A 14,071-nucleotide genomic window follows, 5' to 3' on the forward strand; every position below is an offset into this window, starting at 1 on the left:
CCAAGGAGAGAGGGGCAGGCATCCAGGAAGGGAGCTCAGACATGTGTTCACCTGCCTGCCCTTGACGGAGTGCCCCCTGCAGCCTGCTGGGCTCCGCAGTCTGGGGGTCCGTGCCTGTGGGGAAGAAGTACCTTATTGTGTTTAGCCACCTGCATGCCAGCCTTGTGCATGGAAGGGTCTTATCTTAATGCCCGTGGAACCTGAGTTTCACAGAAGCTCAGGGACACACCCAGATCACCGTCATCGCCATCATCGCTGAGCCCCCGTGCCCCTCCTGTATGCCACTGTGACCGACCCAGGACGTCCAATGGCTGCAGACATCTTTTTGCAGGTGTAAATTCTCCCCGCATGCCCTCATGCTCCGGGAAATGTCAGCTCAGAGCCCTTTGGAGAGAGTATTGAGGGCAGCTCTTCTGATTCCCTGGGGAGCTGCCCTGGGGGACAGGGGGTAGACTCCATGTGGATTTGGGTCCGTGCAGGAGGCCTGCTGCAGGGTCTCCACTGAGTAGCCAGGAGGGAAAGACAGGGCTGAGGCCAGGGCAGAGCCTGGCCATCCCTCCTATCTGGGAGAGAAAGTTGAACAAGGAGGTTGATCTCAGCCTGCAGTGAGGAAGGCCTGGAAGTGTCTGTTCCTGGGTAGTGTGCTGGGCGGGGGCTAGGGGCATAGCAAGGACCCCTGGGAAGAGGAAACGTGATGCCCATGGTCCAGGCTGCCCTCAGACTCTGTGGAGGTGCATCCAGGAGGGACCAGCTTGCCAAGCCTTGCTCAGCAGCCCCATCTGTGGGAATAGCTCCACCCCCAACTCAGATCACAGACTTTATTAGACTTTGCTGATTCTTTCTCTTGCACCTCCTACCCCAATGCACAGAGGTGCTGAGTTTGAGGAAGTGATCCTGCTGCACAGAACATGCAGCCACGTGGCCTTGGACTCACCTTACATTCAGCCTCTGAATTCCTTTCTAGGTGGTGAGCACAAGCTCCATGGAGCCTGCATTGGTGACCGATGGCAGTGGGGGGGCCATAGGGGTAAGTGACCCACACCCAGCGGTCAACCGGGGCAGGAGCGGTCAGGGGTCAAGCCAAGCTCAGGGGTCAGCCTGCCCCTCCCCACAGTGTGTTCAGGGCCAGGGTATGCAATTGTGAAGCTATGTCTGAGACCAGGCTCTGGTGACTTGGATCCTGGAGGTGGTCACTGCTGGGGCTCTTGGTAGAGGCCGCGAGGGAGTCTGTTGGTGGTTGCCACATGGCTGTGCGACTGTGCAGAGAATTCTCTGAGCTCTACGTGAACATTTGTGCTTGTTCCGTGTAAATTTAGGCCTTAACAAAACATGTAATCACACTGAACCCAGGTCCAGAAGATCACCCACGGAAAAACCAATGTCAAAGAGACGAGTGTTGGGGAGAAAGAAAGGCTTTACTCAGCCACTGAAGAATGGAGCAGTGGGAACTTTGCTCACAAAATAGCTTTTCCATTCCAGGAACTTGAGGAGTTAGAGATACAGACTAGGAGGAGTAACAGGGCAGAGGGCTAGGCTTTTAAGGGAAGGACTGTTCTCGTCTAAATATCCTGGAGGAACTCTGGTGCCACCTCTTTTTACACCTTTCGTGGTTTGGTGTTTCCAGTCATGGTGGCTGGCAAGTGCCGTTAGCCTTGAAGGAGGGAAGGGGGAAGAGAGAGAGAGAGAGAGAGAGAGAGACACCAGGCAAGTCTACCCTACCTTGTAGTTTTGGACAAAACACTTTTCAAATGACCTGCGGGTCCACATCAAGAGCTGAGTATAAAATCTGACCCAAAGGTTAAGACGGAACAAAGGAGCGAGGTACAACAGGAAGGCGGATGCCAAGTGTTCTCATCTTGTCCAGTCTCCCACAGAACACTTGTCAGGCCTGGGGGAGGAGTCAGTGTTTTCAGCATAGGCCGCTTTCTGGTCCTTAGAAAATAACCTGGGCAGCCATAATCACAATAGTCCACGTGTCAGAGCTGTTACCTACCAAAAAAACCTAGTGGGAGACTAATAATGATCACCCAGCTGTGTGACCTCCAGAATTAGTGATTTTAAGTCAACTAAGAGCAAGCGAAGCTGGCAGGTTTCTTTAGGTTTCCCCTAGTAATGTAGCCGCAAGGTACCAGGTCCTTAGGAGGACCCCTGTGAAGCATCCTGGCCTCAGACCCTCACCCTAAGCTGGTACTCTCACCTCTCTCCTCCTGTGTTCTCATCTCCCTTCAGTCAGAGCAGCCCCCAAGGGTTACACTCAGGGCCAGGCCACGTGCCTGCCAGCCAGGGACTCCCCGGAGACCTTGGAGAGGCCCCTCTCCCTCCATTTAATGTGGGAGATTAAAGAAGTGCAATGACGTCCCCCAGTGACTTCCTGCTCCAGTGAGCACCAGCACCTGGAGCCATGTCATTTACTGGGGCCCGACACTCACTAACACGGATGCCACAGGTAGCCCGGGAGCACCCTGGGTGGCTGCTGCGACCAGAGTGCTGGTTAGGCCATTCCTAGGCACCTTGCTGGGTCCTGCTGTGCTCCGGGCTCAGGTTGGCTGTCCCCATCCCCAGCCTAGACATGGGCTCCTCCCCTCCCTGGGAGTCTTCCAGACACCACCACAGGGTACAGCCCTACGTTCTCTGCACACCTGCCTCACTCCTCGTACTTCCTCTCCGGCTCCCCGTCTATCCTCCTGCCTCTCACGTCTGCCTCTGTCTCTCTTTCACCCACCCCAGACGTCTCACTGCTCAGGGACAGGTGTGGGCCTACCTGGGTGAGGCCTAGGCCAGCTGAGGACTCAGCCTGCCCATTCATGGCCAGCCCTTGAGGTCTCTGGCATCCCAGTCCCGTTGCTACTCTGGAGTTGTGTCACGGGCCAGTCCCACTGTGGAGGAGGAAGCAGGTTCAGGGCAGTGAAATGTGTTGGCCCTGAAGCAGATGTCAAGGAATCCCCGTGGGGACAGGGCCACCTGGTGGTGAAGAGCAGGGAAAGGCTGGGAGGAGAGGCCCATGCCTCTTTGGTAGGGTGACATCACTCCCCACTTCACGGAGCAGTGTGAAGCCCTGGCCAGGTGGGCCTGCCTGGGTGGCCTGGCTGGTGTCATCCCCTTCCCTGCGACCTGAGCTTCACCAGGTCTCGTGGGGTGTCTGGATGGGCGTCAGACAACCCTGGGGAAGTTCCTGAGGCTGGGGCTGGGGCCTTTCAGGGGTGGGACGAGGAGGCGAAGGGGGAAGCTCGGGACAAGCAGGCAAGAGGAGAGACCCCTTCCTGGGTGGCACTGCTGCCTGCCCACACAGCAGGCATCCTGGGGGTCAATTCTGTTGAAACTGAAAGTCAGAAAGTCAGAGGGTAGTACAGGCACCGGCAGGGAAACGAATGTCTAAGCTCCCAGCTGGCTGCCTGGCCCAGCTCTTTCCTGGTTGTACCTGCTTCCTGCCCTGCTCCCTGAGATGCTCTGCCAGGCCCCAAGCCTTTGCCCCTTTGTCTGCTCTGCCCACACTTATTGTGTGAATCAGCTCATGGGCAACTTTTCATATTGCTCAACGGTGTGAGTGAGGCTGGTGGTACCCAGACCCATGTGGTTCCTGGTCCCTTTCCTGGAAGATTTATAGGGATGTATGGGAAGCAGTGGGTACTTGTGGGTGTGTGGCTGCACCCACAGACTGTGCTGCCAGAAGGGTGCGTGCTCACAGTCAGCAGGGGACTCCACAGCTCACACAACTGTGTGCGAACACTCCCAGGCAGCCCACATCTTCATGATGATGCCCTGGACTGGATCCAGTCTTCAGCCTGGGATGGGCCTCGGGAGGCATCACTGGTCACTAAGGCATATGAAAGCCACTTATTTAGTGCTAGGGATTGAATCCAGGGACACTTTACAACTGAACAACATCCACAGCCCCCCACTTTTTTTTTTTTTTTTCAGACAGGTTCTTGCTGAGCTGCTAAGGCTAGTCTGGAACCTGCAATCTTTCTGCCTTGGCCTCTGGAGTAGTTAGGATTGCGGGCACCCTGGGAAGCCACCAGTTTCTCATTTGTGCTGCTTTCCCTGGGGCTGAGCCCCTACGCCATGGAGATGGGACCCTCAATGCCCTAGAGATGGAGAAAAAGCAGAAGTGGGTGGGGTTGTGGTCAAGGAAGCCCTGGATGAGGAGGACTGGGTTGTTTGTAGGAATAGCCACGCTTAGGGATGGCCCAAGGGGCATGGGGCAGGTGGAACAGTCCATGGCAAGGGCTAATTGGGGGTCAGTGCCCAGATCAGAAGTGTTCTAGCTAGAAGGAACCAAAAAGGTCATGTTTTAAAATGGTTTACCCTGCAGACAGACACAGACTCAGAATTGGCCAAGGATTGAGGCCTCAGGCAAGTGTTAACCTCCTCCAGCCTCAGTTTCCCCTGGCAGGAGAGATCAGGGAAGCTGTTGGGTGCCTAATACAATAGGCGCTTCAATGCCTGCCCACCTTCTTACCGCAATCCATGTCTGGCATATCCCTGGGTAAGACTGTGGTCACTATGGTACTCGTGGCCAAATGACTGCTTGGTCTACCCCACTTGCCTTCTCCTGCCCAGGCTCAGCCTTCTGCAGGTTCTGTAGCATTCACCCCATGACAGCCAGGTGCTTGGGGTCACAACTGCAGTTCTGGTCTCCTCATCTTTGTCCCTCCACCTGCACCAACCTGGGGCCTGCCCCACCTCCAACAGCAGGCCTACAGCTGAGGCATCCTTGGCCCCCGGTAGGTTTCACTGTGTGTTTCCCATGGGTGTCTCCACCCCCACCGCATCCCCAGCAGAGCTGAGCTGAGCTGAGCTTTGGGTGAGACCTGGGATGGCTCAGGGTGCATCTGTCGACTTGCACTGAGCAAACAGGGTGGGACATATATATACGCACAGTGGGCATTTACAAGGTTCTCAAAAGAAAGATTTAATTCTAACACCGAAGAGTGATCTTTGCTCCAGAATTCCAAACTTAAGCTTTTTCTTAGCATATGTAGAAAGGAAAATGAATCTACCCATGGTACAGTGGTTTCATTTCCTGGGCTGAGATGTCTTTAGAGGTACTGTCCCTCTAAGACCCTCTTTCCAAAGAGAAGCCAAACCCCAACCAGGAAGTTTTGTAAGGGGCCCTGCAAAACTCAAAGCCTTCCTCATTCTGCAAAAGTCCCCTTGTGTCCACAGAAGCTCTAAAAGTCAGAGTGCAAAAGGTCCCAGGGTGCCAGACCTACTGTGGGTGGTGACACCAAGACCCAAGGTACCAGCAAGGACCCCACCCTGGCCACCCTTGTGCCAAGGACTCCCTCACAGTGCGGGACTTGCCTTTCCTGGAGGAGGCCCACCCTGTGCTCCAGGAAAGAGCCATCCCAAGAAGAGTAGAGGGGCCAGGCCTGGCTTCTGCTGACCGCCTCCTATAGGAAAAACCCTGTGCCATGCCCTTGGCTTGTGTCCACCTGGATTTCCCATGCTGTGTCATTCCGCTGTCTGCCCATCAGGGCCACTGATTGGGGTCTGAGTCTGTCTTATGCAGTTCTCCCCCCCAGTTCCCTGATGTGCAGCTAACTCCCATGAAGAAGAACTGCTTAGGGAACAGCCCCTGTTGGCCCTTGGTGGAGACCAACTTCTGGGTCGATGTTGGCACATTTTGGGTGGTTTGGGTGGAGTTACTTGACCAGTTACTTTCCAACGTCCTGGAAAGACCTGGGTCCAGCCTTCAGACATCCTGACACCTGTGCAGAGAATCTGAGCCTTTTCCTTGGGCCAAACTGCCTGGTAACCTCATCCAAGAGGGGAGTGTGGCTGGCCAGTAGACCCATCCCTGGCCACACAGGTGGCTTCCTCCCCCTCTGCTCACTGCAATCTACAAATCAAACCAGATCTCTGTGTCAAGGAACTAGTGTGGCCAGGGGCAGAGCCTCATCAGGGATGGGCCGTGGGCCTTATTATGTAGGAGCCAGGAAGTGCTAGGGCCCCCGTCCTAGGGCTTGGCTTAGCTCTGCGGGCTGACCATGGCAGACTTGCCTGATGAAGGAGGCTGTCGGATCCCAGGGCACTGTCCCCAGCCCTGAGTAGGCCTCCTTGCCCTAGGAATGTTCTTCTGAACTTTGGCTGGGGCTGGGCCTCCACTGATCCTGGGGGCTGAGCTGTTGGCCACATGCCCCAGCGCGTCACAGCTTTCCCTCCATCCCCCGATTCCCTGATGGCCCCACAGCTTCCTGGGCTCTCAGCTGCCCATTGGGTGCTATGGCAGGGGTCCTCTACCCTAGGTCCCTGAGAGTCACAGGTTGGAGCTGTCTGGCCAGCTGACTGCCAACCACTCCTTCCACCTGGGCCTTTGATTTCTCACCCGAGAAAGAGGAATGTGGGCACCCTGAAGGTGGGCAGGGGACAGAGGCTGCAGAGCCATGGCAGACCCCGGGGATGGCCCCCTTCCTCTCTGCTGTCCTTTTCCTTCTCACTGTCTGTTCCTTGCCCTGGGCCTCAGCTACTCGCTCCACCTTACAAATGAGGAAACAAGCTCAGAGAGGAGAAGTGACTCATCCAGGGCCTCCTGGCTGGTGAGGGCAGGAGCCTGGGGACTGTCACTGGTCATAGTCAGACAGGGAGACTGAGGCTCAGCTGCAGCCTCGGTAAAGCATTGCAGGAGACAGAATGGGGAATCAAGCCCCTGAGCAGGGCCTGGGCTTGCCCGGTTTCCTCTTGTGTGCTCCCACTCGCTCCCACACTGATACACAAGCACGTGACAGAGGGAGGACCTGCCTGAGTGCCCAATTCAGAGCTAGATGAAAGATGGGCTCAGAATCTCCAATAGCTGCAGGGTTGGAGGTGGGGACACCCCGATCCCTGGTGCCACATGCCATCTGTGCAGACTGCCATCCCAGTGTGCACCGTTTCCCTCCAGCCTTGGCTCCGTGGATATTTTTTCTCAGACACACCGGATAGTCACTGGCCGAGTTGTTCCAAACATAAAGTTCTTGATCCACTTGGAATATTGCTTGATGGGATGTGCTTCACTGGGGTGGACCCTGGGGGTCAGCGCAGGAAGGGGGATCTGGCCTCCTTGACTCTTTAGCTCATTCCACTCCTCAGTGGGGCAGCGTGCTGCAATACATTCATCGAAGCTGATGGCACCGTGTGCGTGCGTCTTTGTAGCTCGAGTCCAGAAAACTCTCCTCGAAGGCCAAGCGTGACAAGGAGAAGCAGAGCTGTAAGAGCTGCGGTGAGACCTTCAACTCCATCACCAAGAGGAGGCATCACTGCAAGCTGTGCGGGGCAGTGAGTGGGGGCGAGAGGGAGGGAGGGGCTCCGACACCCAGCAGGGGTCCCTTGCCAGGTGCTCACAAGTCCTCAAGGGCAGGAGCTGAGCCCTGCCAGCCAGCGGCAGATGCGGCGCATGCGTGCAGCTGGTGAGTTCTCAGAACCACGGTGGCCGCCCCGTAAGGACACCTCCAGATCCCGCCTCTTGGACGCAGATGTCCTTGATCATGGAATTGTCCCTCTGCAGCAGAAGCTTAATCACATTCCTCCTGTCAGCTCCAGTGTCTGACAAACATTCTTTGCAACTAAAAAGACGTTGGAGTTGGAACCACAGAGCCCCTAGCTGGGCGACCTTGAGCACAAAGGGATGGTAGTGTCCTTGCACGAGGAGCAGAGGAGGGACAGGAGGGGAAGGGTGTGGCCACAGTGGAGCGTTCTCCCGCTGACCTCCCCCCCAGTGCCCAGGGCCCCTGTGAAGAGGGACATCTCTGACAGACCCCCACAAACACCCACACCATCTCCATCCCTCTTCACTCACCTCCAGATCCCTTGCTCCTGAGAGTGGACTATCGGAGCATGTAAGTGTCCCTGAGGAGCAGGTGCCGTGGAGCACACCTGTAATCCCAGTGACTCCCGGAGGCTGAGGCAGGAGGTTTACAAGTTCAAGGCCAGCCTGGGTAACTTACTGAGACCCTGTCTCAAAGTAAAAAAATAACAGGAGCTGAGGTTGTAGCTCAATGATAGAGTACCCCTGGGTTCCATCCTCAGTACCAGGGGTAAGGGAGGAAGAAACCAATGATTCAAGTATTTTTAGGTTAAGGTATTAAAATTACATCTGTTAGCAAGTGGATCTCACCACAGATGACTTGGAGATGTTTTTTCAAAGGGTGTCAACAGTCTGTTCCTTGCAGGTGTTCCTTGTCACGTCTTTATGTGAAACCTTGCCATGCTGGCCAGGGTCTAGAGGAGGAAGGAATAAATGGATGAGTCCTTGGATGGGTGGGTGGGTGGGTGGCTACATGGATGGATGGATGATGGATAGATGGGTGGTGGGATGGATGAAAGGGTGAATGGCTGAGTAGTTGGGGAGAAGGGTGTGGGGAGTACAGGATGGCCCACAGGCTGTGGCTCAGGCCCAAGCTATGCCTGGGTCGGGGAAGCCAGCAAGGTCAGGTGGAAGATGGAGCTTCTGGAAGGTTTGTACTGTGGGTTCCTGTGCTGGCGTCTTGGTGGAAAGCAGATGGGAGACAGCTGGAGTCTCTCATGAGGAAGGAGTGGAAGAGGATGTGAGAGGCGCTTATCCAGAGCCTGGGCTGCTGTGGAAGGGAGGGAGGAGCCCAGGTCAGCTGACTGATGTGGAGTGGGGAGGGGCCTGGCATCTGACAGTGCGATGGACAGGGTGGGAGGGCTCAGCTGGCTATGCCCAGGGAGGGAGCCATTAGGAGTCTAGATGGGGGTCAGGAAAGCAGGGGAGATGGCCCAGAGAGGAGTGAGCATCTCAGGAGGGGTGGTTGCACGCTGCAAGGGCTCACAGGTGCTGAGACCAGCATCATCCTTGACCACAGGGAGGCCAAGTTTGGTGTGACCCAGGCAATGTCAAGTCAGGACATGAAAATGCCCAGGGTTGAAAAGAGAAGGGGGTGCTGAAGTGGGGGAGTGCAGAGAGCTGGGTCAGGAGGAGAGGCTCGTGTTCTGGGGAGATGACCCGGTACAGGGAGGAAGACTGAGGCGGGAGAGACAATGGGACAAGGCCCAGAGAAATGGAGGAGTCTGCCAGTGGGGATGGGGTCAGGGCACCCACCGGCTTATTTCCATGTTCTCCCGCATTCCATTGTATGCATGGATTTCCTTGTTCATGCTCACGGACACTTGGGTCACCTTCATCTTTGAGGGATTATGGATGTGCTGCTAGGAGCTGTGCACACGTTTCTTCCAGTTTCTGTTTTTGGTTCTTTTGGTGTATGTCCAGAGGGGTTTTGCTGGTTCCTGTGGTAATTCTATGTTTAATTTTTGGAGCAGGAACCACACTGTTCCATAGCAGCTGTCCCATTCTACACCCCCCTGATAGTAAAAAGTTTCCAATTTCTCCATCTCACCGACACTTGTTATGTGTGTGTGTGTGTGTGTGTGTGTGTGTGTGTGTGTGTGTGGCATCGGGAATTGAACCCAGGGGGTTCTCTATCACTGTTACATCCCCTGACCTTTTTATTTTGAGACATAGTCTTGCCAAGGCGGGCCTCAAACTTCGAATCCTTCTGCCTCAGCCTCTCGAGTCGCTGGAATAACAGGTGTTCATCACAGCGCCTGGCTATTTTTTTTTTTTTAAATAATAACCGTCCTGAAGGGTGTGAGGTAGTTTCTCCTTATGTTTTTGATTTGTATTTTCCTGATGACCAGTGATATGGGGCCTTCTCGTGTGCTTGGTGGCTCAGCCCATTCTTTTTGCACACAGATCCTTGAACGCTGGGTCATCCAGGTAAGGAGGACAGGACATGGGGGCACCAGTCTTGCTCTGCCCTTAGAGCACCCAGGGTTGCTCTGGCCCTCTCCTCATTCTAGGCCAAGCCGTCACTCCTCCCACGTCGTTGAGTCTCTCCTTCTCCTCTGCCTGGGTGGCGGGGTCACAGGTGCTCTCTGTCTTGCAGGTCATCTGTGGGAAGTGCTCTGAATTCAAGGCTGAGAACAGCAGACAGAGCCGGGTCTGCAGAGGGTGTTTCCTGGCAGAGCGGGTGGCCCCTGCAAGTCCCAGTGCTGAGGCTCCCTCTGATTCCAAGCAGAGCACAGAGGTGGGTGGCCCTGGTTCCTCAGATTGGAAATGATGGGGAAGGGGTCTCAGTGGACTTCACAGGTCCTAGAACCGGGGAGAGCTAGTTGGAGTGATTGCCAATTGAAAGCAAAATATCATACAAAGTAAGTGCACATTGGGCTTCCCAGGACCGCTCAGGGCGGAGGCTTGGGAATGATTCTTATCCAGGGGTTAGATGGGAACCCGTGTCAGCTCCACTCCCTGTGGCCCTGATTAGTATGGAGCTGCCCCCAAATCCAACACTGAGGTCTACCCGATGGCCTGCCTCCCAGCTAGTCCTTAGGACAGGCAGGTCCTGGAGGCACGTGGGAGGTCCCAGCTCCCCACCCTACTTCCCCTGAATATGGCCACTTTTCTAACACAGTCCCTGCTTTCTGAAGTCCTAGGAAATCTGAGAAAGGGAAAATATGGTTTTCCAGAAAAATGTATTGCTCTTTCTCTCCACTTGACACATTGTGATGTTCTCAGTGCCAGCTTCAAGAAGTTGGGTCTCCTGGGACCTGTTTATAACATTGGTTTTCCTCCTAAGGCTTCAGTTGGGTGGCCAGATAGACTGGGGTCCATGTGTTGTCGAAGCTCCTGACCATCCTGGCTCGTAGCTGTCAGGGGTCCCTTCTCTGAGTTTTTGCTCTAAGAGGTCACAGAAGTAAGGATATTAGGACCAGGGCAGAATGGAGGCCCAGTAGGATGCTCCGTGCCCTGCCCACCTGGGCCCACCTTGTTCTGCATTGTCAATACTGACACGTATTCTGGGAGACCTGTGGGCTCAGGCCTCAAAGGGCCACCAGATCTTAGGAGACCAGATCTAGCAAATGGTGTTGGAACCACGTGTAGATGTCTCAGGGACTCCTCTCCATGGCAGCTCTAGAGCACATCAAGAGGACCTGTGTGTGAGGCAGGTGAGGGAGTTGTGTGTGTGTTTGTGGCACGGGAATTGTGTGTGTGCACTTGTGTGGTGGGTGTGCTTATATGTGGCCTGTGGTGTATGAAGAACTGAAACAGGCAGGGTCCTTTGCATGGTGACCCACACTTGGTACTTACTGTGAGGCTTTTCTCCGGAGGTTTTGACCCAGTGGCCTTGCTCCCTATGTTCTACAAACGCCTCGTGACCTTAGGGCACCTGAGCCCCTCAGACTGCCTGGAGTGACCTCTGGAACCAAGTGAGGCCGGGCCCAGCCTCCCTCCAGGTGTCAGCCGCTTCTCTGTGGCCAGCTCCTTCTGAGCATCTCTGGCCCCTCAAGGGAGAGACCTCTACAGTTCAGTGACCTCACCTGTCTCTGGGTTCCTAGAAACCACCCGCTGTGGATCCCCAGCCCAGCCTCATCTGCGGCCCCCTGTGGCTGTCAGACAGTGGCACATCCTGGACTGAGGTACGGGCCACCATCCCCGCATCGGACCCCCGGGTACTGGACCTGCGTGGCAGCAGTGAGGTATGTGTTCCCTGCCCCAGGTCATTGCCTCTCCTCACAGCCCAGAATCTCAGGCCTGTAGCACTCACAGCACGTCTGGGTCACCCTCCCGGGCCGACCTATTCTGTGGTTTTAGGCCTCAGTTTTCCCAGCTGCCCAGAATAACCCTCCTCCCCACCCTGAGGAGACAGAACCCGTGATGCCAGGACCCCAGAACCAACCAGGGGATGAGGGGCAGGCAGGGTGCACAGAGGGCTGGCCCCTGCTTCCCACACACACTTGTTTGTTCACCTGTTCATTCGCCAGGAACTCTTGCCCAGTCCCTCTCAGTCCTAGTTACTGACTGCCCACGTCACAGGGGCTGTCCTGATTTGGCTCCCTGGGACTTGGGAAGCCAAAGGAAGCCACGGGGCCTGGGGTTCTGGTAAGGTGGGCAAGGCCTCCTGCCAGCATCCTCCCAGGGGCCGCCTGTCCTGCATGTCCGCAGGCCCATCCGGCTCAGAGTTGGCCTTGCACTGGGCATGGCAGTCTAGGGGCCTGCTCAGTGGTGACCCTCTCTCTTGCTGCAGGATGGCCGGCTGCCGCACGCCATCCCTCTGTCTGGCTGCAGGGTGGGCACTCCAGACCCCGAGGAGGGACTGACAGCGGGACACCTGTGGAAGCTGCAGCAGGGTCAGCAGCGCTGGTACTTCAGGGCCCCCTCCAGGGAGCTGCAGCAGAGCTGGCTGGGAGCCCTGCGTGCTGCGGCCCACGAGGACACCACCCAGGAGAGCCCTGGTGCCCCGCAGCCCCAGGCCCCGACTGGCACAGCTTCTTCCTGAGCAAAGCTTTGCTCCCTGTGACAATGACACGTGGAGCCTCTGTTCTCCTGGGAGGCAACGTCTGACCACATGAAGAAGTGAAGCACTGCAGGGGTGGGGCTGTGGGAAGTCGGACGGCTCAGACCCTGGAGGGTCTCTCTGCTTTGATGAGGAGAAACTGAGGCCCGGAGAAGACCACCTGCTTGCCCAGAGTCACCCAGCAAGTCTCAGGAAAGAGCCCAAGCCTGGCTCTAGCCCAGCAGTGTGGCGGGAGCAGGGAACGTGGGCTACTGCCAAAGGCAGCGTCCTCTGAGTCGGTCCTGTGGTCGCTTTGGCTCGTAAGACAGAGGAGGCTGTGTGGGTGCTGCCCAGTGATGACCACTTCCCACCGGGTCTGCTGTTGCTCCTGGAGTGGGCAGTGCTGCCTGGGGTCTGCCCTGGCCCCTGTGGAACTGGACTGGGACTTGCTTCTTGGGGCTCTACCTTCCTTCTCCGCCCTCTCCGAGGCTCTGCCTCACAGCTCGCCGCCCTGTCTGAGCTACCTACGGAGGGACCAAGGGGTGGACCTGCCCTGTCCCGCACGACTCACGGTTCCTGAACAATCACACTCAGAAACACTGCTGGGAGGCTGGCCCTGGCCCTGTGGGGTGGGCGTGGGAGACTGTGGCTGTCCCCTTCGTGGTGGATGCCGTGCTTGTCTGTGTAAATAAACACTGGCTCTCAGCAGTGGGCACAGCCTCGGGCCCCCAAGGAAGGTGATGACGCAAGGGTGACAGAACTGCATGGGCTACTCCCTGGCCCAGCAGTTCTACATCTCTGGTCCAACCAAGGGTGTTGGGGTCTTGCGTACAAGACGTGGGGGACATGAAAGGTCATGAGGGTGGGGGTACTGTGCAACAGAGCCCTGGGGGCCAGTGGGAGGGTGGGGAGTTAGAGACTGATGACGGGGGTCTAACAGCCACACGGGGTGCCCACCTGGGAGTCTGAGAGGGTGGGTGTGAGCCAGAAATGGTGATTGTCACAGGTAGATGGGGACACAGGTAAGGTGGGGCCGGGGCATAGTGAGCTGGGGTGGGGCAGAGGCAAGGTGGGGGAGCAGAGTGGGGGAGCCGCTCCTGCAGGAGACTCCTGGGCTGTGTGGGGAGGCCCCAGGACACTGTGCGTGGAGTCCCTGCTCCACCTGGCCCTGTGCCTGGTGCTCGCTGTGCTGATGGGATGTTCCGGTCTTGCTTCACCCTGAGGAAGCTGAGGCTCGAGGAAGCAAAGCACCTCCATGCACCCACCTAGGAGCTGGGGCCTGGTCCTTCTGACTGTCCCTCTAGCAAATGCATCAAGTGCCCCTCTCAGCTTGGGCCTGGGCAGGGCTTCAGGTGCAGGAGGCATGAGAGCCCCACGTGGTGGCTGGAGCAGCCCTGATATCACTTTCCACTCTCAGCCTCTTCTAGGCTCACACCTCGCTTGGGCCCTAACACGGCTCCACCTGCTCCCATAGCTGCATTCATTCCTGCCATCTCATCACCACCCCAGGATGTTCCCACTTGACGGGGGGGAAACAGTCATGGACAGATGAAGCCTGTGAGACTCACAGAGCCATCAGTTGGAATTGGCCCCCTGGGCACAGTGACTCCAATAGGGAATGCCGTCTGTGGGGGTCCAGAGACTGCTGTGGGGCTCCCAGGGTGGGGCCCGTAACCCCAACCTCTGTCTCCAGCTGCAGCAGCCCAGTGGGGATGGGAAGGGAGACAGAGCTCCAGGACGTCACAGTGGCTGTGTGGGTGAACCGAGGCCAGTGCTGAACAATGTGGGGAGCTCCCCCA

General features: G+C 56.6%; 1 protein-coding gene across 5 annotated transcripts in view; it reads left to right on the forward strand.

Moving 5' to 3' along the window:
• Positions 1 to 12,912, forward strand: part of Fgd3 (FYVE, RhoGEF and PH domain containing 3) — a 43,059-nt gene extending 30,147 nt beyond the window's left edge. For all 5 annotated transcript variants that reach the window (XM_076837354.2, XM_076837353.2, XM_076837355.2 and 2 more), the window contains 5 exons: positions 965 to 1,027; positions 7,135 to 7,257; positions 9,885 to 10,025; positions 11,335 to 11,475; positions 12,024 to 12,912. In XM_076837354.2, coding sequence (XP_076693469.2) covers positions 965 to 1,027; positions 7,135 to 7,257; positions 9,885 to 10,025; positions 11,335 to 11,475; positions 12,024 to 12,275 — 720 coding nt within the window. In that variant the 3' untranslated portion in view covers positions 12,276 to 12,912. The remainder of the gene's footprint in view (positions 1 to 964; positions 1,028 to 7,134; positions 7,258 to 9,884; positions 10,026 to 11,334; positions 11,476 to 12,023) is intronic.
• The last annotated feature ends 1,159 nt before the right edge of the window (positions 12,913 to 14,071 follow it).

This window comes from Callospermophilus lateralis, chromosome 17, assembly GCF_048772815.1.
Source record: "Callospermophilus lateralis isolate mCalLat2 chromosome 17, mCalLat2.hap1, whole genome shotgun sequence".
Classification (NCBI taxonomy): domain Eukaryota; kingdom Metazoa; phylum Chordata; class Mammalia; order Rodentia; family Sciuridae; genus Callospermophilus; species Callospermophilus lateralis.